General features: G+C 36.1%; 1 protein-coding gene across 3 annotated transcripts in view; it reads left to right on the top strand.

Moving 5' to 3' along the window:
* Positions 1 to 26,487, top strand: part of SYT14 (synaptotagmin 14) — a 198,232-nt gene that overhangs the window by 102,799 nt on the left and 68,946 nt on the right. For all 3 annotated transcript variants that reach the window (XM_055583090.1, XM_055583091.1, XM_055583089.1), the window contains one exon: positions 25,581 to 25,855. In XM_055583090.1, the coding sequence (XP_055439065.1) occupies positions 25,581 to 25,855 (275 nt within the window). The remainder of the gene's footprint in view (positions 1 to 25,580; positions 25,856 to 26,487) is intronic.

The raw sequence follows: 26,487 nt of genomic DNA, 5'->3' as shown, positions 1-26,487 counted from the left end.
GCCTTGCTAAACTGAGAAAGAGGAAGAAAGGGGAGCAGTCTTGGGTCAAATACTGTAGACTCTTGTCTTTCTTTCTTAGTGACTTTTCATCGATATTCTTGAATGGATATTTCTTCATTTGTAGTTCATTGCCAGAGTTAAAAATTTTTAATTTTTTACTCGTTTTCACCGGTTTCAGTGGAGAACAGATGAGTAGAGCTCCTGTTATTATCAGCCAGAAGTTAGTCTCATAGTAATTTGTTTTTAAATGAAATGTTTTAAGCATACAAATTAGTACAGATAATTTTGTGATGATAACACACATTCTCTAGTGCTTTTAGATTCTAACATTCTATTATATTCCAAGAATTTTAAAAAAAAGGAACCTTAAATAGATTTGAAGACTTATGTATATGTATCTTTATAATTTGGTGTTTATCATTCCCATGCATTTTTTTAACGTATGTTTAAAATTTACCCTCCACTCACAGTGTGTAAGCATTGTTACTGATCTTTTATATGTTTATCAACACTGGTGGTTGCCAGACTTCTTCACTTTGGCAGTCTAGTAGGTAGCATTCAGCATTGAGATGGAGTCCCTAGGAAGAACAGATAAGACAGAAAAAGAAATGAAATTTGTAAAACTTTGAAAGGAAAAAATAAAAGAGGCATTTCTGGAAAATGTGATTGTTTGCCTAGAAGAGGAAAGAGATTGTAGAGGCAAATATTAGAAAAGATACTTTATTCAGCATCTTTGTTTGTTGTTTTTAATAATTTCTAACAATTTGCCTCTAGCTCTTGCTAGGAACTTCTGTACAATGTTGAATGCTAACAAATGCTTCTTGATCCTATTTTAAAAGGATTTCCTATCTTTTCATTTTGTTACGTTTGCTGTAGATATTTGGAAATTACATTGAGTTACAGAAATTTCCTTCTGTTCTAGTTTTTGAAGACTAGTTTTTTAGTTATGAGTTGATGTTTAATTTTATCAATTGCATTTTGTGGTCTTACAGGGTCACATGGTTGTTAACTTTTCATCTGTTTATGTTATGAATTATATTTAAAAGATTCATATGTTAAATCAAACCTGCATTCTGAAGATAGCATCAAATCATATCTACATTTAGTTTATTACTCTTTTGTTTGCCTTAGGATTTTTATAGCTGTGTTCCTGAAGGAACTTGCTGTAAACTTTTCTCATGTTGCCCTAGTTTGAGTTTTCGAATCAAGGTTTTACGAAAATCATGAAATGAATTTTAGATTATTTCCTCTTTCTCATTTTCTTAGAATATTATGTAAAATTGAGAGTTATCTGTTCTTCAAGTGTTTGGTAGAATCAATCTGTAAAATCACTTGTACCTTATCATTTTTTTGTGGTTAGACTTTTTTTTTTAATGATTCAGTACCTGAATGTTACAAGTATAATTGGGTTCTTTATTTTCTTGTTAAATCAGTTTTGGTAAATTATATTTTCCCAGAAATTCTTTGTTTTATACATTTTTAAATTATGCTTATAAAGTTATCAATTGTATTCTGGTTTTTGTCCAATCTTTTAAGAGTTACTTTTTTTTCCCCTTAGTTTTTTCAGGGAACTTGGTTGGGGTTTTTATAAATCCTTTCTGTTGAGTATATTTTTTAATTTTATTAATTCTGTGTTATTTTTTTCCTATTTTCATTGGAGTTAATCCTTGCTTTAACATCTTGAACTAGAAACTTTATTATCTTTGTCATTTTTGTTTTCTAACATACTGCAACTAAGGATATCTATTTCTTTACCATTTTAACTATATCACACATTTTAGTACATAGTATGTTCACTTACATTTGTTTCTATGATTTCCCTAAATTCTGTCATGATTTCTTTTTTATTTTTTCATTCATAAGTTATTTTAAAGTTTAGAAAAATATTCAAACATAGAAAATTGCCAAATAAACTGAATTTTTAAAAAGTCTCTTCTAGTTCGTGAGTTTTAAGTAATTATGTTGTGAACAGATAACAGAATCTATGACTCTTGCCATTTGTTAAGACTTGCTTTTTATGGCTAATGTATTTTGGGCAGAGTGAGAGGGCAGGTTGTCAATGTTTAATATCTCCATCAAAGCAATATGTATTCTTTAATTCTTGGTTGCAAGGTTTTATGAATGTCCTTTAGTTAAACTTACTGTGTTCAAACTGACTGTGTCTTTCTTAAATATTTTTCAGCTTTACTTTTTTTAGAAAAATTGAAGTATAGTTGATTTGCAATGTTACATTAGTTTCAGGTGTACAACATAATGATTCAGTATTTTTGTAAATTATATTCCATTTACCATTATTACAAAACAGTGACTGTTCTTCCGTGTGATATACAATATATCTTTGTTGCCTATGTAAATATTTTATACATAGTCATTTGCATCTCTTATCCCATACTCTTGTCTTGCCCTTACCTGCTTCCCTCTCCCCACTAGTAACCAGCAGTTTGTTCTCTATATCTGTGAGTCTATTTCTGTTTTGTTATATACATTTGTTTTTTGGTTTTTTTTTTTAGATTCCACATATAAGTGATAACATACAGTATCTGTCTTTCTCTGTCTGGCTTACTTTAGTAGCATAATATTCTCTAGGACAATTCACATTGTTGCAAATGGCAGAATTTCATTCTTTTTTAATGGCTGAGTGATATTCTGTTATACACACACACACACACACACACATAGTATAAAACATCTGAAGCCAATCATCTTGATGGATGTCTTTTGTTGTTGTTTAGTCACTAAGTACCGTTTGACTCTTTTGCATCCCCATAGATGGTAGCCCACCAGGCTCCTCTGTCTGTGGGATTTCCCAGGCAAGAGTACTGGAATGGATTGCCACTTCTTTCCTCAGGGGATCTTCCTGACCCAGAGATTGAACCCACATCTCCTGCATTGGCAGGTGGTTTCTTTACCACTGAGCTTCTAGGGAAGCCTGGTGGATGGCTTAGGTTGCTTCTTTTATCTTCAGTTCAGTTTAGTCACTCAGTTGTGTCCGACTCTCTGCGACCCCATGGACTGCAGCATGCCAGGTTTCCCTGTCCATCATCAAACATCACCAAAACTCCCGGAGCTTGCTCAAACTTATGTCCATTGAGTCGGCGATGCCATTCAACCATCTCATCCTCTGTTGTCCCCTTCTCCTCCTGCCTTCAATTTTTCCCAGCATCAGGGTCTTTTCCAGTGAGTCAGTTCTTTGCATCAGGTGGCCAAAGTACTAGAGTTGCAGCTTCAGCATCAGTCCTTCCAGTGAATATTCAGGACTGATTTCCTTTAGGATGGACTGGTTGATCACCTTGCAGTCCAAGGGACTCTCAAGAGTCTTCTCCAACACCACAGTTCAAAAGCATCGATTCTCTGGCACTTAAGCTTTCTTTATAGGCCAACTCTCTCATCCATACATGACTACTGGAAAAACCGTATCTTTGACTAGACTGACCTTTGTTGGCTAAGTTATGTCTCTGCTTTTTAATATGCTGTCTAGGTTGGTCATAACTTTTCTTCCAAGGAGCAAGCATCTTTTAATTTCATGGTTGCAGTCACCATCTGCAGTGATTTTGGAGCCCCCCAAAAACAAAGTCTCTCACTGTTTCCATTGTTTCCCCATCTATTTGCCATGAAGTGTTTGGACTGAACGCCATGATCTTAGTTTTCTGAATGTTGAGTTATAAGCCAACGTTTTCACTCTCCTCTTTAACTTTCATCAAGAAGATCTTTAGTTCTTCTTCACTTTCTGCCATAAGGGTGATGTCAACTGCATATCTGAGGTTATTGATATTTCTCCCGGCAATCTTGATTCCAGTTTGTGCTTCATCCAGTGTGGCATTTTTCATGATGTACTCTGCATATAAGTTAAATAAGCAGGATGATGATATACAGCCTTGATATACTCCTTTCCCCATTTGGAAACAGTCTGTTGTTCCATGTCTTTTATCCTGGGTATTGTAAATAATGCTGTGGACATTGGGTTGCATGTGTCTTTTGAATTAGTGTTTTCATTTTCTATGGATATATACACAGGAGTAGAACTGCTGTATCATATAGTAGTTCTCTTTTTTGTTTTTTTTGAGGGATTTCCATACTGTTCCCCATTTTCACTGCACCAGTTGGCCTTCCCATCAACAGTGTACTGGGGTTTCCTTTTCTGCACATCCTCAATAATCGTTGTTATCGGTGGTCTTTCCCATGATAGTCATTCTGATAGGTGTGAGGTAATACTGTATCTTAACTCATTGTGGTTTTGACTTTTCATTTCTCTAATGAGTGTCTGCTTTGCCTTTCAATCATTGAGAGATGTGTTATATCTTTGACTGTTAACAGATTTTTCTCTTGGAATTCTCTCAGTTTTTCTTAAATTACTTTAAAGTTATGTTTTCAGGGACTAACATATTTACGGATTTATACGTTTTGGTAAATCATCCTGTCTATCATTATGTTGTATTAACCGTCTTAATCTCTTCATTTTTATAGTATTCAGGGAATGGACTCAAAAACTGTAATAAATATTATATTATATATTTCCTATATGTTTATTGTAAAGCTTATTACAGTTATTCATATGTTTGAATTTATTTCTGCCATGTTCTTTTGTCTACTCACTCCACTTTTTCTATGCTGCTTTTTCTTTTTTTTTTTTTTTTGCCTTCAGCCTGATGTGATTTTTAGGGACATAATGTAGTATGCATAAATTTGTGATGGTCTCTCTATTTGGTGGCATCTGTGTCTCTAGAAATATCCTTAGAAAAGAGGATATTTGTAAACATTATAAACAAGGTTTAGGAATTTAGAAACACAGCAACAAAACATTGTTCACATTAAAGTTGAAATTATTTCTGAGATCTACAATCTGCAATATGTAATCTGCAATATATAATGATCACTTACATTTCTTGATATAAATGTCATCTTCTTAGGAGGGCAAAATGTTTTTTATTCTTTTCCTTTTTTAACCTTTACCTATAACTTTTCTTGACATGCTTTCCATCTCCTTTTGTATTGTGCAATAACCATGTATTTAGTTCTGGAATCTCAAAGCCAGATAGGATCTTGAAAGCTATGTAGTTATCCAGGAAGGTCTACATCTCAAATATCAAAAGGTAAAACTAGTTTTGAGCAAATAGACTTCAAGAAAGTAGACGTCTAGTCCAATTTTCTCTTACAATTCATCACATCTTTAGCAATTTTCACTTTAAGAAAATTAATCCCTTACTTTATTTCAGTTCCAAAATGGAACTGTTAAATGTTGTGGATTCATAGTAGTTAAAATCGCAAGGATCTTTTTTTTTTTTAATTATAAAGGTCTTTTACATCATAAATTCATTTTCTTCCATTTAAACACACAGGCCCAGAGTATACATGCTTACTTAGCTTCTTAGTAGTAGAGCACAGTTTCAGACTCAGATTTTCTCCCTCCCTGTTTAGTATTCTTTTTCTCCTTATCTCTGACATGAAAGCAAATTAGGTTTTCTTCTGGGGGCCAATGGAGTTTCAGTGCCTAGCACAAAATAGGTACCAAAATAAATACATTTATCATTTCCTAAAAGAGAAAGATAGGTAAACTTGGAATTGCTCTGTTTTAAGTTGTTGTTCAGTAGCTGTCGTGTCCAGCTTATTTAAGACCTCATGTAGCCTGCTGGGCTCCTCTGTCCATGGGATTTCCCAAGCAAGAATACTGGAGTGCGTTGCCATTTCCTTCTCTAGGGGGTCTTCCCAACCCAGGGATTGACCTTGCGTCTCCTGCACTGCAGGCAGATTCTTGACTGCTGAGCCACCAGGGAAGTCCATTTTAAGTGGTTTATACTTCATTATATGTGAGCCTGTTGAGGAGGCCTGTTGAAATCAGGTGGGTGCTTTTCAGTGTGGGTCTACATATTATTTCCCGAAACCACTCGACAGAACATGGCTTTGGGTCTCCTGTGGCAATCATGAGAGAAACTGATTTAGGTAGATAAGTTTTCTCTGCTATTCACCTAAATTCAACAAGGATAGTGTCAGTGTGATTTCTTCCACAGACTTTTGCTATAGTCATTAGTGGTAAAGGAAACAGGTATTAAATGTTTACTGTGAATCCTTACAAGAATTTCAGAGGTGTATTATTTTTCCCTCAGTGAACTCTGATTTAAACCAGGTAATCTCATTTTATTTAACTGTTTTTATGATTTCTATTTAGAAACTTTCATAATCTTTCAGTAACTACAGAAGATGCTCTCCCCCTCTACAGATGGAGAAATTGAGGCATTATGAAATTTGACTTGAAACTTGTGTGTAGAATTCATTATATCAGACTGAATTTCTATATTATGTTGGCTACTTATAAATTCAGGAGCTTTCCTTCAGTAAATCATACATTCATTTATTAGGTAAAAAAAAATTGTGTTTATTTTTCTATATGATTTCTAGGTTAAATGTCCTTATAATTGGAATAATATGTGTATTACTAAGTTGATGTATCTTAATCATAAAATTTAAAGTAATTAAACTTTCATTAAATGACACATCTGCCCGTATTTAATAATTCTTGCAACTTATATCCTCTGAAGAGAATGAAATTGTGTATATATACTTTTGTCTTTAAAAATAAAATTATATAACTCTATAAGAAGTCTGCCGCACCACCCCTTACCTACTTACACTATTTTTTTTAATATAATTTACAAAAGGAGTTGCTGAAATTGTTCCTCGCTAGAAATTTGATTTTAAATTCTTGATTTTTTAAAAAATATATTTTACATAGTGAAAGATTTTAATTTTTCAAGAAAATTTGATTGCTACAATAAGAAAGAAAAAAGTATAGACAAAGGAGATGGTTTCTTACATTGTCCAAATAATTTTTATTGGTAATTTTGCTGATAATACATGTTCTATTCTATTTTGCAATAATGTTTTGGTTACAAGGTGGCAGTTAAGACATTCTACATGTTATTATAAATGAGTTCTGATATTTTTTATTGTGGGCTATATTTAGAAATGTCCCTATGAGACATTCTTTAGTCTAATTTAAAATGTTCTTAACCTAAGTCCAGTTTTCACTTTGGGCCCTATGAATCACTGATGGGCTATTGTATTGGTTTATTTTAGTATTTGTACCCTTTCTTTTATAATACCTTTTATTTTTTGTCCAGTGATTTGATTTACCAGCTGAGCCACAAGGGAAGCCCTGGTATCTACTCAGAGTTTCAAAAATAATTTCCTGGTCATCTGGTTTGTTTACTTAAAATTTTTTTCCATTTTTTAAAAAACAATGAATAATTGTACAAATAATTAGAAATTCATACTATCTAGATGGCTTGATTCCTGCCATGTCAATTTTTCTTGTGTTTGATGAGACACATAAAGCAGTTGTGGGAGAATGCTTGTCACTGGTATCCATGGTAACTCCAAAGATACTTTGAAACTCAGATGGATAGAGTAAGCCACAGTAATAGGTCTCATTATAAGGGCAAAATACATAAAAGGTTCAGGCATATGCTTTTAATTAGTTTCCAAAAATAGCTATGGCTGGAAAGGATGCAGTGAAGTAATATTTTTCAGTGTTACAAATAGTATGGGCAGCATTTGAAATTTTATGATTGTTTTTTTTCTTACAAAAGTAAGGAGGTGTATGCTTTGAATACTCATGGTAGTATAGTTTCTTAATCATAATTTGAACCTGTGAGTACACATTGATAAAAAGTAGGCTTAGTTTCATATAGATACAAATGTGGAATTTGTTTATTATTTTTAATTCTTATCCCTCCAATATAGTTTATTCAAAACAGCAACCTTCAGGCTTTTCTTATAGATTCCAATGTACCTAGCAAACATACTTTCTATCTATACAATGTGTGAGAATGAGTCCATAAATTTTTATTTTAAAATGCATATAAGACAGTAGCCAAAATTCTTATTGTTCAGGTATATTAAATTTTCAATCTTTTTTGGATCATGTAACATTTGAATGAATTAAAATAGGACTCTGGAAAGGTAGACTAGAATAATTAAGTATTTTCTGTTGGAGAATTATGGTGGATAAAAGATTAATAACTCTTTTAAGACAAAATTCTTTAAAGATTTCCTTTTGAATTGCAATCTGTAAAGAATAATCTTGTATTGCATTGCAATTCAACACATTATTTCTTCCTGTTGCTATAGAAACTAATTCTGGTGCAGCTGTGATTGCTAATCAAAATTCTAACATTATACAACCTTTTCCCCCTTAGTGCTTCATTTTATTTTTAGTTACAAAATAATAAATTTCAAATGGTGAGTTCATAACAATGGTCAAAACACTAATGCAAATTAAAAAAAAAAATGAGCCCTTTTCTGTGAAAATAAGGAGGCATTATTATTGTATAGTTTCAATATGAATAAAAGAAAACAAAGCCTTTTTGCTGAATTACAAAGGTCTATAATTGCTATATTACATCAACATTGTGAAGCACTTAACTGCTTCATAATCCTGAATTGCTACTGTTTCAACCATCTATTTTTGAAGTGTCTGGTTACTTGATGTTATAAAAATGAAAAAAATAAAAATCCTCAGAATGCCTGAAGTCTTTTAACACAAAATGGTAATGAAATCTGCCTTATTGTTTTATTCTCAAAGAATTGAGATCACATCCCCAGTTTATGTCATAAGTAAAAGCTAATTAGTTGTTCTCATTCTTGTCTTTATTAGTATATAACCCCCACCCCCACCTCCAGCTACACTTTTAACATCATCCTGTGTAAATCTGTGTATATTTTACAGGCGAGAACTGAATTACTCTTTTGTCTTTCTAAGAACATTGTTTTTTATCCATTTCATAAAACTAATATAAAAATTTCTCACCAGATTATTCATGGCAAAATATGTAATATATAAACTCAACAAGGCTTAAGCTGATTTTAAAATTAAATATTTGGTATGTGTTGTAGTATTAGAGCATAACATTTGCATATATAGTACTGACATTTTATTTTCTGGTTTATACATCAAATCAGGCAAATAAACTAAAATGTATTATTTCAGATTAATGATTGAATTAAAACTCAGACATGTGAAAAAAATCTATTATCTTCTTTTATATGAATAAAAAATACAATGGGAAATGTAGCAGATAAGATTTTGTAATTCAGTTATATTAATTTTTTACTTTCATTTACTTATAAGTTTATTTTATATGCTGATTGACATAAACATGTAAATTTTAGGAGCCTATAAAATGTTGGAGATGAGAAGTACCAGATATCTAGAATTTGCACTTGGAAATAAAGTGCAAATTACTTTATACTTTAATAATATACATCAGCTATACTTTAATAGATTTGTTGCATCTCTGATGTAATATGAATGCTGTATGTCACAAGCTATCTATGTTCCTCAAAGATAACGGAATTTATTCCTTAAGCATGAGAATTCTTTAATTTTTTAGTGGAAATCGTTCTGATTTGTATTTCATATGTAACTTAATTGTATCTTTAGTGGTAATTTAGAGTCATGATTAATATTGATTACTATGTAGACCCTAAGTATGTATGTAGAAGTAAAAATATATGAAAATAACACAAAAAGTCGAAGGAGATGTATTCCATTGTAAGATTTTTATATTATATATGAAATCATTTGAAGATAAATTTTCTGAAGTTACAGATAGATATAGTAAATCCTAGAAGAACCACTGGAAAATAAAACAGAACTGATGGCCAGTAAGCTAATAGTGGAGAGAAAACTGAATCATAAAAGTACTCAATGCAAAAGAAGTCAGAAAGAATAAAAATGAATCATTTTTTTTCAACAATTCAGCAATTTTTCAATAATTCAACAATAGCAAAGAATAATTAGGGCAAATAAACAGATTATAGGAGGGTAGATTTGACTCAAACATAGAGATGAGGTATAGGTAAACTAAACCCCATGAAGCAGATTTGGCATGCAGCCTGTTTTTGTATGGCCTGTGTGTTTGAAATGATTTTTATATTTTTCTTAATTATGAAAAATATATATGACAAAATTTACTTTTTAAATGTTTTAAATGTACATTTCAGTGACATTAAGTAAATTCACATTGTTGCACAACCACCACCACCATCCATCCTTTTTCATCCTCCCAAACTGAAACTCTGTACCCATTAAACTATAAGTCTCCGTTCTCCACTCCCCCAAGTTCCTGCCAGTCACCCTTCTGTCACCTTATCCTTTCTGTCTCCATGAGTTGACAACTCTAAGTAACTTATATAAATGGAGGCATACAATATTTGTCCTCTTTTGTCTGGTTTATTTCGCCTTACACAATGTCTTTAAGATTCTTTCATGTCATTCATGTCATAGAAAATAGCAGAATTTAATCCCTTTTTATGGCTGATTAATATTCTATTGTATTTATATAACAGATTGTTATAGTTTCAAAGTATTATAAAACTCATAAACACACACAAAGAATGTGAGATAGACACTATGTGTGGCCTACAAAGTCGAAACTGTTTATTCTGTGTGGTCTGTTAGAGAAAGCTTGTCAGTTCTTGATTTTGATAATTACACTAAATCTAAATGATTTAAATATGCCAATTAAAAGGCAAAGATTGTCATATGAGATTTTTTAAAGCAAAACTATATATATAAAAATAATATCCAAATATACATGTATATGAGAAACCTAATTTTTATATAAAATCATAGATAATTTATAAGTTAAGGGATAGGAAAAAAATGATATACCTACCATGCAAACATTAACTCAGAGAAAGCTGAGGACGCTATATATCAATCTCAAAAAATATTTTAGAATAAGTATTCTTACCAGGGATAAAGAGAGACATTTCCACAACAGTTTGAGGCAGTTCATCAAGAAGATATAACAGTCCTGAATAGCAGTTTCAGTAAACTTGAAGCAAAGGAGAAATAGAAATTCGCAATTATATTCAGAGACTCAGTACCTCCTTCTTAGTAATGAATAAGAAAAGTAGATTGAAAATCAGTTAGGATGTAGAAGATTTCAGCAACAGAAAGCAACCAACTTTTAATGGTTAACATTGATAGAGCACTGTATTCAACAGTAGCAAAATATACTTGATGGAGAAATGTTTTTTACTGTATTCAACTTCCATTCATGAAAAAACCTTCCATGAAACTTTTAAAAAATCTCTTCTATCCACTGAGAAGAGTTTCCTTCTTTCTTACCTCTCAGGGCCTCTAAAAGATTATAAATCTTTATAATCCCAGAACGTTCCACTTCTGGTTTGGGGCATATCTTTAGCCATAATCTTTTTTTTTGGATTTTACTTTCGGTTGTGCTGGGTCTTGGTTGCTGTGCATGGGCTTTCCCTGCTTGTAGCGGGGGCTGCTCCTCACTGTGGTGCGGGGGCTTCTCGTTGTTGCGCACAGGCTTTAGACACACGGACTTTAGTCGTTGCAGTGTGTGGGCTGCGTAGTTACGGCTCATGGGCGTAGAGCATGCAGTCTTCTGTACTTGTGGCACGTGGCCTCAGTGGGTATGGCTTGTGGGCTCTAGGGTGCAGGCTTAGTCATGTGGCACATGGGCTTAGTTGCCGCATGGCACTGGAATCTTCCCAGACCAAGGATCAGGCCTACGTCCTTTGCATTGTCAGGCAGATAATTATCCACTGTACCACCAGGGAAGTCCTAGACATAATTTTGTAATCAGCATACTTGTGAGGCTATGCATGCAGGCTTAGCAAGATAATCATAATACCTCCTTGGCTTTCAGAGCCTCCTCAGTCCTCATGCAAGATCTGCCAATTTCCCTTGATGGTGGAGTGCAGCTTGACATTTATAACTCAGCAGCTAGGTGATCACATGCCAGCTGCTACATACTGGACAAACCACTTTGACTTCACCTGCTGAAATGAGTGTAGTCTTTTTATCAAAACCTAAGAGTCAAGAAATGAGAGGCAATGAAATTATTTTCTACTCAGAAAGTAGATGCACTGAATAAGATTGTACTGTTACAAAGTCAGTAGCTACATGTGAAGTTTGGTTTAAATAAGAAATTATTTCAAGCTATCAGGGAAATAAAGCAAGAAAGATTAGGGTTTTAAGGCATGGTACAAAAATAATCTAATCTGTGTCTTCTAATAAAATGTGTTTGGAGGTACAAAAAAAAAATCAAAAGGCTTCCAATGCCAGTGTACCATCAGAACTTCTCAGTGATACTTTAAAGCATCATGACCTACTACAATTGTTGGAGGACCGTCTGGTTTGCTGAATCTTAAAGGTCAAGAGTAGAGTTTATGCCACTGTACCTGGATCACCTGGAGAGATTTACCTTGCTCTGGGTGCCGCTCAAAGCTAATAGCTTTTTATTTTACCTTATAAAAGTATCAGATCTATACACTCAATTGTGGAATGTGCTGCTTTTCAAGTTTAAAGAGGCCAACCAAATTTTTGTCTCCCTAGTGTCAAGCAGACAAGGGGTAGCAAATTCTCTTTGACCTTGGGAAGAATATTCCAACTAAACCCTGGATCCTCAAGAACTTGATTGACGAGGCAAGTCCCCTGTATTTCCTTAAGATTTAGTTCTCACTTCCATCACACATGTATACTTACCAAGAAATTTGATCTGTCCAGTCTTCTACTCTTCTAAGTCCTAATAGCTTGCTGTCTTCTAGAACAGGTTCAAGGAGATATTGTTTGGAATGTGAAGGCAGCCAGGGTCTCTGCAAAGCAGATCATGGCAGAGAACAAGAATATTTTATTATGTTTCCCTGAAGTAGGGTGGTAGAAGTATTGCTGTTCTCACCAGATGAGATGTAAATAACCTGTTACTTTTGTTCACTCTGGATTGCTATGAGGGGGGAAAGGCATTTGCTAAATTAAAGCTAGGTATCAAATACCAAGGCTGTGTTAATTTGCTCTGTAAGATGGCTCCATCTGGAGTGGCAGCACCACTTGATGTCATCTTCTAGTTCAGTTTACGGTTATCTGCCATTATTTTTCAGTTCTATTAATTTTTGTAGAGGCCAAACTAGTGGAGGCCTTCATCACACCTCAAGCCTCTGACTAAGACTAATCTCTGCTTTTCCTTTGAGATGTCATGTTGCTAAGGAGAGGAGTCTGCAGTAGTTCCCAATTGTCCCCTCCTATATAGCACATAGACATTGCTTAGAAAGGCGAAGTGTAGACTCTGCCAATGGCTTTCAGAGTGTGCATTCTGATAGTAAACCCCCAAAATAGCAGCAAGGTGTTTTCTGAAGTTTATTTTTAGATATTTGGTGTTCAGTTCAGTTGCTCAGTCATGTCCGACTCTTTGCGACCCCATGGACTGCAGCACACCAGGCCTTCCTTCCATCACCAACTCCCAGAGCTTACTCAAACTCATGGCCATTGAGTTGGTGATGCCATCCAACCATCTCATCCTCTGTCATCCCCTTCTCCTCCCGCCTTTAATCTTTCCCAGCATCAGGGTCTTTTCCAGTGAGTCAATTCTTTGTATCAGGTGGCCAAATTATTGGAGTTTCAGCTTCAGCATCAGTCCTTGTAATGAATATTCAGGACTGATTTCCTTTAGGATGGACTGGTTGGATCTCCTTGCAGTCCAAGGGACTCTCAAGAGTCTTCTCCAACACCACAGTTCAAAAGGATCAATTCTTTGGGGCTCAGCTTTCTTTATAGTCTTAACTCTCATATCCATACATGACCACTGGAAAAACTATAGCTTTGACTAGATGGACCTTTGTTGTCAAAGTAATGTCTCTGCTTTTCAATATGCTATCTAGGTTGGTCAAAGCTTTTCTTCCAAGGAGTAAGCGTCTTTTAATTTCATGGCTGCAATCACCATCTGCAGTGATTGTGGAGCCCCCCAAAATAGAGTCTCTCACTGTTTCCATTGTTTCCCCATCTGTTTGCCATGAAGTGGTGGGACCAGATGCCATGATCTTCATTTTCTGAATGTTGAACTTTAAGCCAACTTTTTCACTTTCCTCTTTCACTTTCATCAAGAGGCTCTTTAGTTCTTCTTCACTTTCTGCCATAACGGTGGTGTCATTTGCATATCTGAGGTTATTGATATTTCTCACGGCAATCTTGATTCCAGCTTGTGCTTCATCCAGTCCAGCATTTCTCATGATGAACTCTGCATAAAAGTTAAATAAGCAGGGTGACAATAAACAGCCTTGACATTCGCCTTTCCTGATATGGAACCAGTGGGCTGTTCCATGTCCAGTTCTAAATATTGTTTCTTGACCTGTGTACAGATTTCTCAGGAGGCAGGTCAGGTGGCCTAGCAGTATTCCCATCTCTAAGAATTTTCCACAAGTTTGTTGTGATCTACACAGTCAGAGGCTTTGGCATAGTCAATAAAGCAGAAGTAGATGTTTTTCTGAAACTCTCTCGCTTTTTCAGTGATCCAGTGGATGTTGGCGATTTGATCTCTGGTTCCTCTGCCTTTTCTAAATCCAGCTTGAACATATGATTTTATCTGCTGCTGTTCTATCATAGTCATCATTTGAGCATAACAGCAGTTTTATTTCTTTCTTTCCAACCCCTTTCTTTTTCTCAGCTTATTCCATTGGCTAGGACCTCCGGCACATTGTTGTCTTTCCTTTTTAAAAAATTTATTTTTAATTGAATGATAATTGCTTTACAGTATTATGTTGGTTTCTGCCATACATCCACATGAATCAGCCATAGGTATTCACATGTCCCCTCCATCTTGAACCTCCCTTCCCCTCCCATCCCATCCCACCCTTCTAGGTTGTCACAGAGCACCAGTGGAGCTCCCAGAGCCACACAGCAAGTTCCCACTGGCCGTCCGTTTATATGTGATAGTGTATATGTTTCCACGCCACTCTCTCCATTCGTCCCAGCTCCTCCCTCCCTGCCATGTCCATAAGTCTGTTCTCTAGGTCTGTGTCTCCACTGTTGCCCTGAAAATAGGTTCATCGGTACCATGGTTTTAGATTCATATATATGTGTTAATAAACAATATTTGGTTTTCTCCTTCTGACTTATTTCATTGTGTGTAATAGGCTCTCAGTTCATCTGCCTCATTAGAACTGACTCAGATGCCTTCCTTTTTATGGCTGAGTAGCATCTGGTCCCATTACTTCATGGGAAGTAGATGGGGAAACAGTGGAAACAGTGACAGACTTTATTTTGGGGGGCTCCAAAATCACTGCAGATGGTGATTGCGGCCATGAAATTAAAAGATGCTTGCTCCTTGGAAGGAAAGTTATGACCAACCCAGATAGCATATTCAAAAGCAGAGACATTACTTTGCCAACAAAGGTCCGTCTAGTCAAGGCTATGGTTTTTCCAGTGGTCATGTATGGATGTGAAAGTTGGAGTGTGAAGAAAGCCGAGCGCCGAAGAATTGATGCTTTTGAACTGTGGTGTTGGAGAAGACTCTTGAGAGTCCCTTGGACTGCAAGGAGATCCAACCAGTCCATTCTGAAGGAGGTCAGCCCTGGGTGTTCTTTGGAAGGACTGATGCTAAAGCTAAAACTCCAATACTTTGGCCACCTCATGTGAAGAGTTGACTCATTGGAAAAGACTCTGATGCTGGGAGGGATTGGGGACAGGAGGAGAAGGGGATGACAGAGGATGAGATGGCTGGATGGCATCACCGACTAAATGGACATGAGTTTGGGTGAACTCCAGGAGTTGGTGATGGACAGGGAGGCCTGGCGTGCTGCAATTCATGAGGTCACAAAGAGTTGGACACGACTGAGCGACTGAACTGAACTGCATATTCCATTATATATATGTACTACAGCTTCTTTATCCATTCATCTGTTTATAGACATCTAGGTTGCTTCCATTGTATTTTTATTTCTATTGTAAATAGTACTGCAGTGAACACTGGGGTATATTTGTCTTTTTCATTTATGATTTTCTCAGGGTTTATGCCCAGTAGTGGGATTGTTGGGTTATATAGTAGTTTTATTCCTGGCTTTTTAAGGAGCCTCCGTTCTGCCCTCCGTAGTGCTGTATCCGTTTACATTCTCACCAACAGTGCAAGATGGTTCCCTTTTCTCCACACCCTCTCAGGCATTTATTGTTTGTAGATTTTTTTTTTTTTGCCACTTTATTTATTTTTTAATTGAAGGATAATTGCTTTACCAAATTTTGTTGTGTTCTGTCAAACATCAACAAGATGATGGCCATTCTGACCGACGTGAGGTGATTATTTCACTGAAGTTTTGATTTGCATTTCTCTGATAATGAGCAATATTGAGCATCTTTTCATGTGTTTATTAGCCATCTGTATGCCTTTTTTGGTGAACTGTCTGCTTGAACGTCTGCCTACTTTTTTCAAAATTATTTAATTTATTTTAATTGGAGGATAATTATAATGTGATGGTTTTTGATATGCGTTAACCTGAATTGGCCTGCCTATCTTTTGATTGGGTTGCTTTTCTGATATTGAGCTACAGGAGCTGCTTGCATATTTTGGAGGTTAATCCTTTGTCCCTTGTTTCATTTGCTATTATTTTCTCCCATTCTGAGCGTTGTCTTTTCACCTTTCTGGTACATTGTTGAATAGAACTGATGATAATAGGCATCTTTGTCTCATTCTTGATCTCAGAGGTAAAGTTTTCAACATGTTACCAGTAAATTTGATGTTTAAAGAATCTGCCTGCAGTGCAGGAGCCATGGGTTCGCTCCCTGGGTTGGGAAGATCCCCTGGGGAAGGGCATGCCAACCCATTCCAGTATTCTTGCCTGGAGAATCCCATGGACAGAGGAGCCTGGCGGGCTACAGTCCATAGGGTCACAAAGAGTCGGACATGACTGAAGTGACTTCGCACACATGCACGCACAGAGGACTTTCAAAGATACCTTTTGTGAGTTAAAGGAAATTGCCTTCTATTCCTCATTTGCACAGAAATCTTTTATCAAAATTGGATAATTATATCAAATAATTTTTTAAATCTATTATAATTATCACATTACTTTTAACCTTTATTCTTTCAATGCAATGACTTTGATAGATTCATTTTCTAATGTTAAATCCATCCTGCATTTGTAGCAAAACTGTATAGTCCTTTTTTCCACCTTAAACCATTTAAGGGTAAATGGGTTGCTTCTTCACCCTCAAATATGTTAGTGTATATTTTTTACAAGCAAGAATATTCTCTTACATAGCCTTAATGTAACCATCAAAATTAAGGCACTAATATTGATATTTTGACATATTATTACCATTTAATTCTCAGAACCTACTCAAGGTCAACAGTTGTCCAAATAATGTTATTATAGCAAAAGGATCAAATTCAAAATCTTGTCTTGCATTCAGTTACCTTTTCTTGCTAGTCTCCTTTAGTCTAGAATAGTGCTTCAGTCATTCCCCTTTTGACTGTTACACGTTTTTGTTGGATATCCAAGTCTGTCTGATATTCCTCGTGATGAGATTCAGGTTATGCACCTCTAGCTGGAAGTGGTGCCGTATTCCTCTCATTGCATCTTAGCAGATGATGCACAATTTTGATTTATTCCATTATTCAGAAGGTTCCCTCTGATCTCATCATTAAGGAGGTGTCTACTAGGCTTCTTCACTAAATTACTCTTGATAATTAAGTCCTTCATCAGAATGCATCTCTAACTATAAAAATGACCTATTTTCTCAAAGTTCTTCCAGTTTATTTTTGTTTGTTTATGTTTAGATGGACTCATGGTTTCCTCTTTTCCTCTGTGTCTTATGATCCATTATTGTGATTATTTATTTATTTAGAAGCTCAAATTGTTAGTGAGATTTGGTCAGTGTGACCCCCTTGAAGTTGGCTTTTTTGTCCTTTTGACATGACCTTATCATTCTTTAAGTGTGTTCTTACTCTCAACACAAGAAGCTTGTCTAGGCTTGGCTTGTATTTTCCTTTCCTCAGCCCTGGAATTAGCCATTTCTTCATGGAGTCCTGATTCCTTTAGTGAAGAACTGATTGAGAAGCCAGGATTGGAGCACTTAGGTATGCTTGTTGCTATCAAAGGGTTTTTCTTAAGCTGTGGATAGAGCCAGGATAGTCAGGAATGTGTGTGTGTGTGTGTGTGTGTGTGTGTGTACACGTTATATGCATATTTACACTCTATTTCTGCCTACTACTAAACACCTGAGCTCACACTGATATCTTTTCATGTTAATCCAGCATCACAGGGTTTGTTCCAGTTTTTTCCCTGGTTCTCCCCCAGCTCTGGTCCCTTCCCTCATTGTGGACACACTCCTCACTCTGGGCTCTGTTGCCCGGGCTAGGCTTCCTTTCCATGGGGAACCCACGTACCCTCTTGAGGCTCTGGCTCCCTGTGCTGTGCTCACCCAGCACACCCAGCTTCACCCAGACTGGACTCCGTCATGCTGCATGGCACTGCCCCACGTGCCGATGCCCTCTCTGCCCTCCTTGGGCTCTGACACATGGCTCTGGCCCATGCAGCTTCTGGTGCCACCAGCAGGGCAGACCGCTGCCTCCCTCTGCCCACTGAATAGCTTCGGGACTGACAAGTTTCCAAAAAGGGGAGAACAGAGGGAAAGCTCGCTGTCTTTTTAATGTGTCAAGGATTTAAAATGAAGTCCTCTTTTTTATTCTTGAGATTAATAATTTATGCCATCTCTTTTTCTTCTTAACTAGTCTCTTCTAGTATCTTATCAATTTTATTAGTGTTCTCAATGGATTTTATTTTGATTTGCTGCTGCTGCTGCTAAGTCGCTTCAGTTGTGTCCAACTCTGTGCGACCCCATAGACAGCAGCCCACCAGGCTCCTCTGTCCCTGGGATTCTCCAGGCAAGAACACTGGAGTGGGTTGCCATTGCCTTCTCCAATGCATGCATGCATACTAAGTGGCTTCAGTCGTGTCCGACTTCTGTGCGACGCCATGGACAGCAGCCCACCAGGCTCCTCTGTCCACGGGATTCTCTAGGCAAGAATACTGGAGTGGATTGCCATTTCCTTCTCCTTTGGTTTGCTAATGCTTTTCTATTGTATGTATTTTTTTGTATGCATGTTTTCTATTTTTGATTTCTGCTCCTTCTTTCATCCTTCCTACTTCCTTTGAATTTCATTTGTTTGTTTGTAAAACGTCTTGAAATGGGTACTCAGATTATGGTTTTCAACCTTCCTCTCTCTCCTGCCCTCCCCAGTATATGCACTTAGGCCTGTAACTGTCCTTCTTAGCCACATTCCGCAAGTATTTATATGGATTATTTTTGTTCTCATTATTTTCAATGTATTTTCTAATTTCTGTTGTGATTTCTCCTCTAATCCATGGGCAGTTTAGACGTTTATCTAAATTTCTAGTTATTTTATCTAGATTTCTATACATTTTATTATATTTTTGTTTCTGATTTTTAATTTAATTCCACTGTGGTTTGAAAACACCCCCTTTACACCCCCAGTTTTGTGAAATGTGTTGAGCCTTAAGTTATCACCCAGTATATGGTAAATTTTAGCAGATTTCCACAGGCATCTGAAAAGAGGTATGAATTCTACAAATGTTGAATATTCACCTCTTTTTAGAGCTGCAGTTGCCAAACTTTGAAAACCAGTGTCTTAAAACACAGTGTTGAGACCTACAGGTCATATTCCAGATACGCATGCATCCTGTTTTTTTATTAAAGTAGGAAGATACTTTGTCTTGTTTTATAGGTGCTGTGCAATATGCAAATGGAAAATTAAAATGCTTAAAATATATTCATGCATGAGCCCTTTTATATCATTTCCATAAAATAGAGTATAAAATTGGGTTGTAAAACGAGGAATAAAGTAAGAGTATGGCATTATCATTCTGGTATTTGATAGTCCCACAAAAAATTTCTTTCTAGGGTTGGATGTTTATAGTGTAATCTAACAACTCTGACATAAATTGTGCTATTTTATAAAACAATTGTCTTAAAATTTTTCCAACATCAATTCAATTTAAGCCAAGTTCTTACACTATGTAGATAGTGAAAAGCAGTTAACAGCTAGAGAAAAAAAGATACTATTGCAGAGAGTTGAAGAAGAAATCTTCATAGCTGCATCTTTTCAATGAAATTTAGATTCCAGATACATTTGGCCTTCTTCACTTTGAAAAGTAAAATGCAAGAGTAAAATGAAAATTAAAGAGAAAAGTGTGGTAATTATATTCAAAGCTTTGAGGATTTATACAATAATATATAATTATATAAACTTACATAATTTATAAATCCCAATGTTTATGTATATATATCTGTGTATTCCGAAATATTTTATATATTCCACTTCACAGCTTTAAAGTTGTTTCTTTCAAATCCAGAAACAATATTGAAATCAACCCATAGAGCCTACTTAGCATCTTTGCTAATTTGCTAAGTCACTTCAGTCGCGTCGGACTGTGTGCAACCCCATAGCCAGCAGCCCACCAGGCTCCCCCGTCCCTGGGATTCTCCAGGCAAGAACACTGGAGTGGGTTGCCATTTCCTTCTCCAGTGCATGAAAGTGAAAAGTGAAAGTGAAGTCGCTCAGTCGTGTCCGACTCTTCACGACCCCATGGACTGCAGCCTACCAGGCTCCTCCGTCCATGGGATTTTCCAGGCAAGAGTACTGGAGTGGGGTGCCATTGCCTTCTCCGACTTAGAATCTTTAAGTATCAGTACACTTCTTTGGGATAACTTATGCCTTAGTCTTTGGATCACAGTGACACTAACTCTAAGTAAGACCCAGATGACTGGAGGTCAGCTCTGTAAGTACCACCGTTGGTGGCAGCTAGACAGGGACTTGATAAGTGAAAGAGTAAGCCAAAGGAAGTGAGGTATAATGCAATTAGCAGACGGAAACTGTATGTGCTGCGCGCATCAAAAGGAAGTTCAGAAAAGGATTATTAAAAGTGGAAATGGACCCACATAAAGAGAAGATTTTTTTTTTAATAAAAATGAAGACTGAAATCAATTGCTAGACTGATGGATAAGAAAAGCAAGGATCCTTTATCTTCCTCCTTCCTGGCATCTTTAGGCATCCACTTTTTTGTTTTGTTTACTATGTGCATGTTTTTGTACTCCCAAAGTGTATACGTTTTTGGAAGGAAAACACTGAGTCATTTTTTTACTTTTCCTAATTTTATTGAGATTTAATTAACATATAACTTTATGTTATTCCAAGATGTACAACATAATGGTTTGATAATATGTAAATATTGCAAAGTGGTTATCACAAGAGGCTTAGTTAACATCAGTCATTTTACATAGTTGTACATTTATTCTCCTGATAAGAACTTTTATCTATTTTTATTCTACTCTCAGCAAATTTTAAATATACAATGCAGTATTATTAAGTATAGTCAACACTGTGAATTACATCCCCAGGACTTATTTATCTTGTAACCGGAAGTTTGCGCCTTTTACCACCTTCATCCCTTTCTGCTACCCCCAACCCTGCCATTTTTTGCCTATCACCAATGTGTTCTCCATATCCATGAATTCATTATTTTTAAGATTCTATGTATAAGTGACATCATACAGTATTTATCTTTTTCTTTTTTTACTTACTTCACTTAACATTATTGGCCTCAAGGTCCATCCCTGTTGTCACAAATGGCAACTTTTCTTTTATGGCTGAATATAGTCCATTGTCTATCTAAACCACATTATCTCTATCCATTCATTCATTGATGGACACTTCAGTGGTTTCCATGTCTTGGCTATTACAAATAATACTTTAGTGAATATGGAAATGCAGATATCTTTTCAGTATAGTGATTTCATGTCCTTCAGAGAAGTACAGAGAAGTACAATTGCTGGATCATATATGAGTTCAATTTTTACTTTTTTGAGGAATCTCCATATTGTTTTCCATAGTGGTTTCAACAGTTCACACTCCCATCAGTGGTGTGCAAGGATTCCCTCTTCTCCACATCCTACCCAGCACTAGTTATCTCTTGGCTTTTTGATAATCGCCATTCTGCCAGGTGTGAGTTGATATTTCTTGGTGAATAACTTGCATTTCTCTGATGATTAGTGATTTGAAAACTTTTTCCTGTTTCTGTTGGTCATTTGCATATCTTCTTTGGAAAACAACTTTTTTCCAAAGATGTTTTTTAGTTTCTCAACCCATTTTTCAGTCAGATTGTTAGGTTTTTCACTGAGTTGTGAGTTCTTCATGTATTTTGGATATTAATACCTCACCAGATACGTGATTTGTAAATATTTTCGACCATTCTGTAGGTTGACTTTTAATTTTGTTGATTGTTTACAGTGAAGAAGCTATTTAGTTTTATGTAACCCTACTTGCTTATTTTTGCTTTTATTGCCTTTACTTTTGGTGTCAGATGTAAAACATTGTTAAGACCAATGTCAAGGAGCTTACACACTATGTTTTCTTCTATGAGTTCATGGTTTCAGTTCTTATATTCAAGTATTTCATCCATTCCAAGTTGATTTATGTATATGATGCAAGACACTAGTTCAGTATCATTCTTTTGCATATGGCTGTCCAGTTTTCCCATCACCATTTATTAAAGAGACTATCTTCTCCTTACTGTATTTTCTTGGCTCCTTTGTCATAAATTAATTGACCATACATATGTAGGTTTACTCGTGGGCTCTCTGTTATGTTGGACAATGTGTCTGCTTTTGTGCCAGTAACATTCTGTTTTGATTAATGTAGATTTGTATTATACTTTCAAATCAGGAAGTTTGATACTTCCCACTTTTTCCTTCTTTTTCAAGATCTCTTTGGCTATTTGAAATCTTCTGTGTTTCCATACAAATTTTAGGGTTGTTTTTTCTTTTTCTGTGGAAAAAAAATGCCATTGGAATATTGATAGCTATTGCGTTGAATCTGTAGATTGCTTTGGATAGTGTGAATATTTTCACAATATTCTTCCAGTCCATAAACACAGAATATCTTTCCATTTATTTGTGTGTTTTTCAGTTCCTTTCATCAGTGTCTTATAGTTTTTAGTGTAAAGGTGTTTCACCTCTTTGGTTAAATTTATTCCTTGGTGCATGCTTGGGCATGCTGTTTCTCAGTCGTGTCTCACTCTTTGCCACCTCATGGATGGTAGCCCACCAGGCGCCTCTGTCCATGGGAATTCCTAGGCAAGAATACTGGAGTGGGTTGCCATTTCCTTCTCCAGGGGATCTTCCCAACCCAGGGGTTAAATGTATGTCTCACATGTCTCCTGCATTGGCAGGTGGATCCTTTACATGCAATTGTAATTGGAATTTTTCCCTTATTTTTATGATAATTCATGTGAGTTGATAAAAACACAACTGATTTTTACATTGATTTTGTATCCAGCAGCTTTACTGATTATGTTTATTAGTTCTAAAAGGGTTTTTTTGTGGCCTCTTTATGGTTTTTTATATATAATATGTCATTGCCAATACAGATAGTTTTACTTTTTCCTTTCCAATTTGGATGTCTTTCTTTTCTTGCCTAATTTCTATGGCTAGGACTTCAAGTACCATCTGAATAAAAGTAATGAGAGTCAGAATCCTTGTCTTGTTCCCAGTCCTTTTTTTTAATTCATTGAGTGGCATCTACTCTTTTCCATATAGATATGAGCAGTGAGATGTATCCTATCCCTAGCTTCAATTTGAAGGCTTCAGGTTAAGCCAGTTATGGTAATCACATCCTCCCTACCATAGGTGGGTTTAGAAATAGACATGTGACCTAGTTCTGTCCAGTGAGACCTATGGGATAGTATGCTATTAATAAGAGACATCTGGGAAAGATCATCTCTCTTTTTAAAAAAATTAAGATAAAGGAAAAAATGGTATGCTGATTCTTAGAACTACTATGTTGGGAATTTTTTAATTGACTTCATGTTATAGTAAATATTTAGGTATTACAATTTAATTTATAATTCAGTGACTGGTTAAATAGACATTTTTAAAGGGAGAGAAGATGTCAGTTTAAAAACTACCAGAGAATATATTTAGAAACAAAAGAAAATTCAGATATCAAGTTTGGGGGGATTTTGTTTTGGAGATGGGGGGTGGGTGGGGATTGGCCATGCCATGCAGCATGTGGGATCTTAGTTCCTTGACCAGGGATTGATCCCATGCCCCCTGCAACGGAAGCTTGGAGTCTTAACCACTGGACTGCCAAGGAAGTCGTTGTTTTTGTGGGGGGTTTTTTTGTTTGTTGGTTGGTTTTTTCCAAATAGGGATTTATTTGTCTCAGACATCAAGAAGTTTTGGAGGTAGCTACTTAGTGATTCTTCAGATACTTCTGCATCATCCTTAGTTTTCATTCTCATGCTTGTTACTTCATGGTTATGAGTGCTACGCCTCTAAAGCAGTAGAAAGCGGAAAGACCACTGGGCAAAAGGGACATGCAAGTTAAGTCTGCTCCTTTGTCAGGAAAACAGTAGCTTTCCTGGAAGCCCCATGCTGAAATCTGATTTATTGTGTTTTATTGGCTACTATTTCCAATCTATCTCCTCAAATTTAGTTTCAACTTCAGTCATTAATTTTTCTACGTTGTGTTTATTTCCTAACACTGGTATGTTAGGCTCACTAGGTGACACATTTAATTTCTTTTTTCAAAATTAGGACTTCTGATCAAATATGTAAATCTGTGCTAAGTTCATGTAGATCAGTATTTTTCTTTTGAACCAGACATCATGGTAATTTTTAAATGAGTTTTATAAGTTTTTCTATCTTAGTGAGAAGCTTTTCTGTCCTAGCAAGAATAGAGGACCTGTTGAACATTTCTCCGTTATAAGAAATACAAACGGCCTATTTTCTAGAGTTCCTTTCAAGAAAGCAGAGTGACAGTCCATCAAAGGAAAAACTGAGCCATGTTTAACTTTTATATCTGATATTATGTCCAGGAATTATTTGCACAGATTTAGCTATCCCTGAGTTGTATGGTGAACTCTTATTTCCTAACATACCCGCCTGTCCCCACCTCTGTCCTGTTCACAGACCTGCTTATTCTGTTATTTAGGTAAATCATTGAAGTAAAAGTTAAAAATTTAAGAGAGAGAGAAAATGTGGAGTTGGAGATGCCTACTATAGACAAGGTAGAGTGGACTTTAGGAGTCCTGATGCAGGATGTGGTGGAGCAGGGAGTGACCTCTTTATAAGGGAGACAGGGTGGAATGCGGACTTCAGACTTCGCTGGTGGGTGGTGGGCTACAGTCCATGGGGTTGCAGAGTCAGACACAACTGAGCACCTAAGCACAGCACACGGGGAATTCGATTCACAGTGCACTTCATTTCAGGATTCTGGTTCTCGGCTAGACAGGAAAACCTAGTTTCCAATGCTGCTGAGGTGAATGCTAGTTTAAGTTCATCTCAGTAATTGAAGAAAATAAATGAGGTTTATATTTGTTTTACCTACCTATTGTGACTAGAGAGGTCACGGATCACAAGGGAATAGTTGAAGTTTGTATGCTTTAGGATTGTTTTGAAAGACAGACCTATATAAATCATCGATTTCACTAGTATTTATCGCTGTCCCATTTTCGTAATATGAAACAGGGTGTCTTGGTACATAACTTATTTTTCCTGATCTTACTATGCAGGAGAGGATTGAGAAACCAGATTGTTTGATTTCTGCATGTGAACCAGGGAAGAAGAAAACTCATTAGTAAATCTAGTAATTACCTTGCCACAACAGTTTAATCCAGTTTTTTTTTAAGTTATTTACAGTTATTGTGGACTATACTGCATGTTGAGGCTAATTGGAAACAGTGACCAGATTCTTAATCATTATCAGGAGACTGCATTCAGAGAATGAGAAGAACACCCCCACTGGATGAGCTGCAGCCACCACCATATCAGGATGACAGTGGTTCTCCCCACCTCTCATGTACACCCTCAGACATTGGGGACAGTAAATGTGAGTTTTCCCACTGCAGCAACAGTCCAAGATGCTCACATAACAAGTGTCCGAGTGAAGGAAGCGCAGGTCATGCAATAGAAAGTTTTCATAATAAAGGATATTATGAAGAAGATGCTCCAAGCGACAGCACTGCAGCCCTGAGCCCTGAAGTAAGTAAAAGCACGTAGAATATTTAAAATTAATGTCATTTGGGAGACAGTAATCCTGTGCTTCTCCTCCTGGTCAGAAGGTGTTGTCGCTGTCATGTCCTTTGTGGCTTATGGTTTCTATCTTTATCCAGCAGACCTTTCAGGGCTGTCCCAACCATCCTTCAACTCCCCCTCAAAAAAAGGATGGGTTGATAAAACTGAGAGCAATATACAAGATGCTGAAAAGTATCTTCCCCAACATTTCAACTTCTGTTGGGGTTTAAAAAAATTTTTTGTTTAGCATTTTACATAAAATATTCTGGAATTACCCATGTCTTTTATGTTAAGGTTCCTATTTATGTTTGTGTTTATTTTTTAAGTTACTGAATTTAGATATTTTTACTATTGGGAGGTTTCCCTTTAATGTCTTACAAACCTTACAGAATATTGTTTGCAGTTTCACTCTCTGGAATGTGGAAGGGATAAGTGATGCTCAGCTTTACCATGAAGTTTGAATTCATGGCATCATGCATTCAGAGTGATTGGCTGGTTGTGCTTTAAGAGTTCCTTTTTGTGGAGCAGAAAATGTGAAAACGGCAATAAAAATAGGTGTGTTATACTTTTGAAGTCTTTCCATGTTCTAAAAAGGATTT

Source organism: Bubalus kerabau, chromosome 5, assembly GCF_029407905.1.
Source record: "Bubalus kerabau isolate K-KA32 ecotype Philippines breed swamp buffalo chromosome 5, PCC_UOA_SB_1v2, whole genome shotgun sequence".
Taxonomy (NCBI): Eukaryota; Metazoa; Chordata; class Mammalia; order Artiodactyla; family Bovidae; genus Bubalus; species Bubalus kerabau.
Note: the sequence above shows the minus strand (reverse complement) of the source record. Positions and strands in the feature narration are given on the sequence as shown.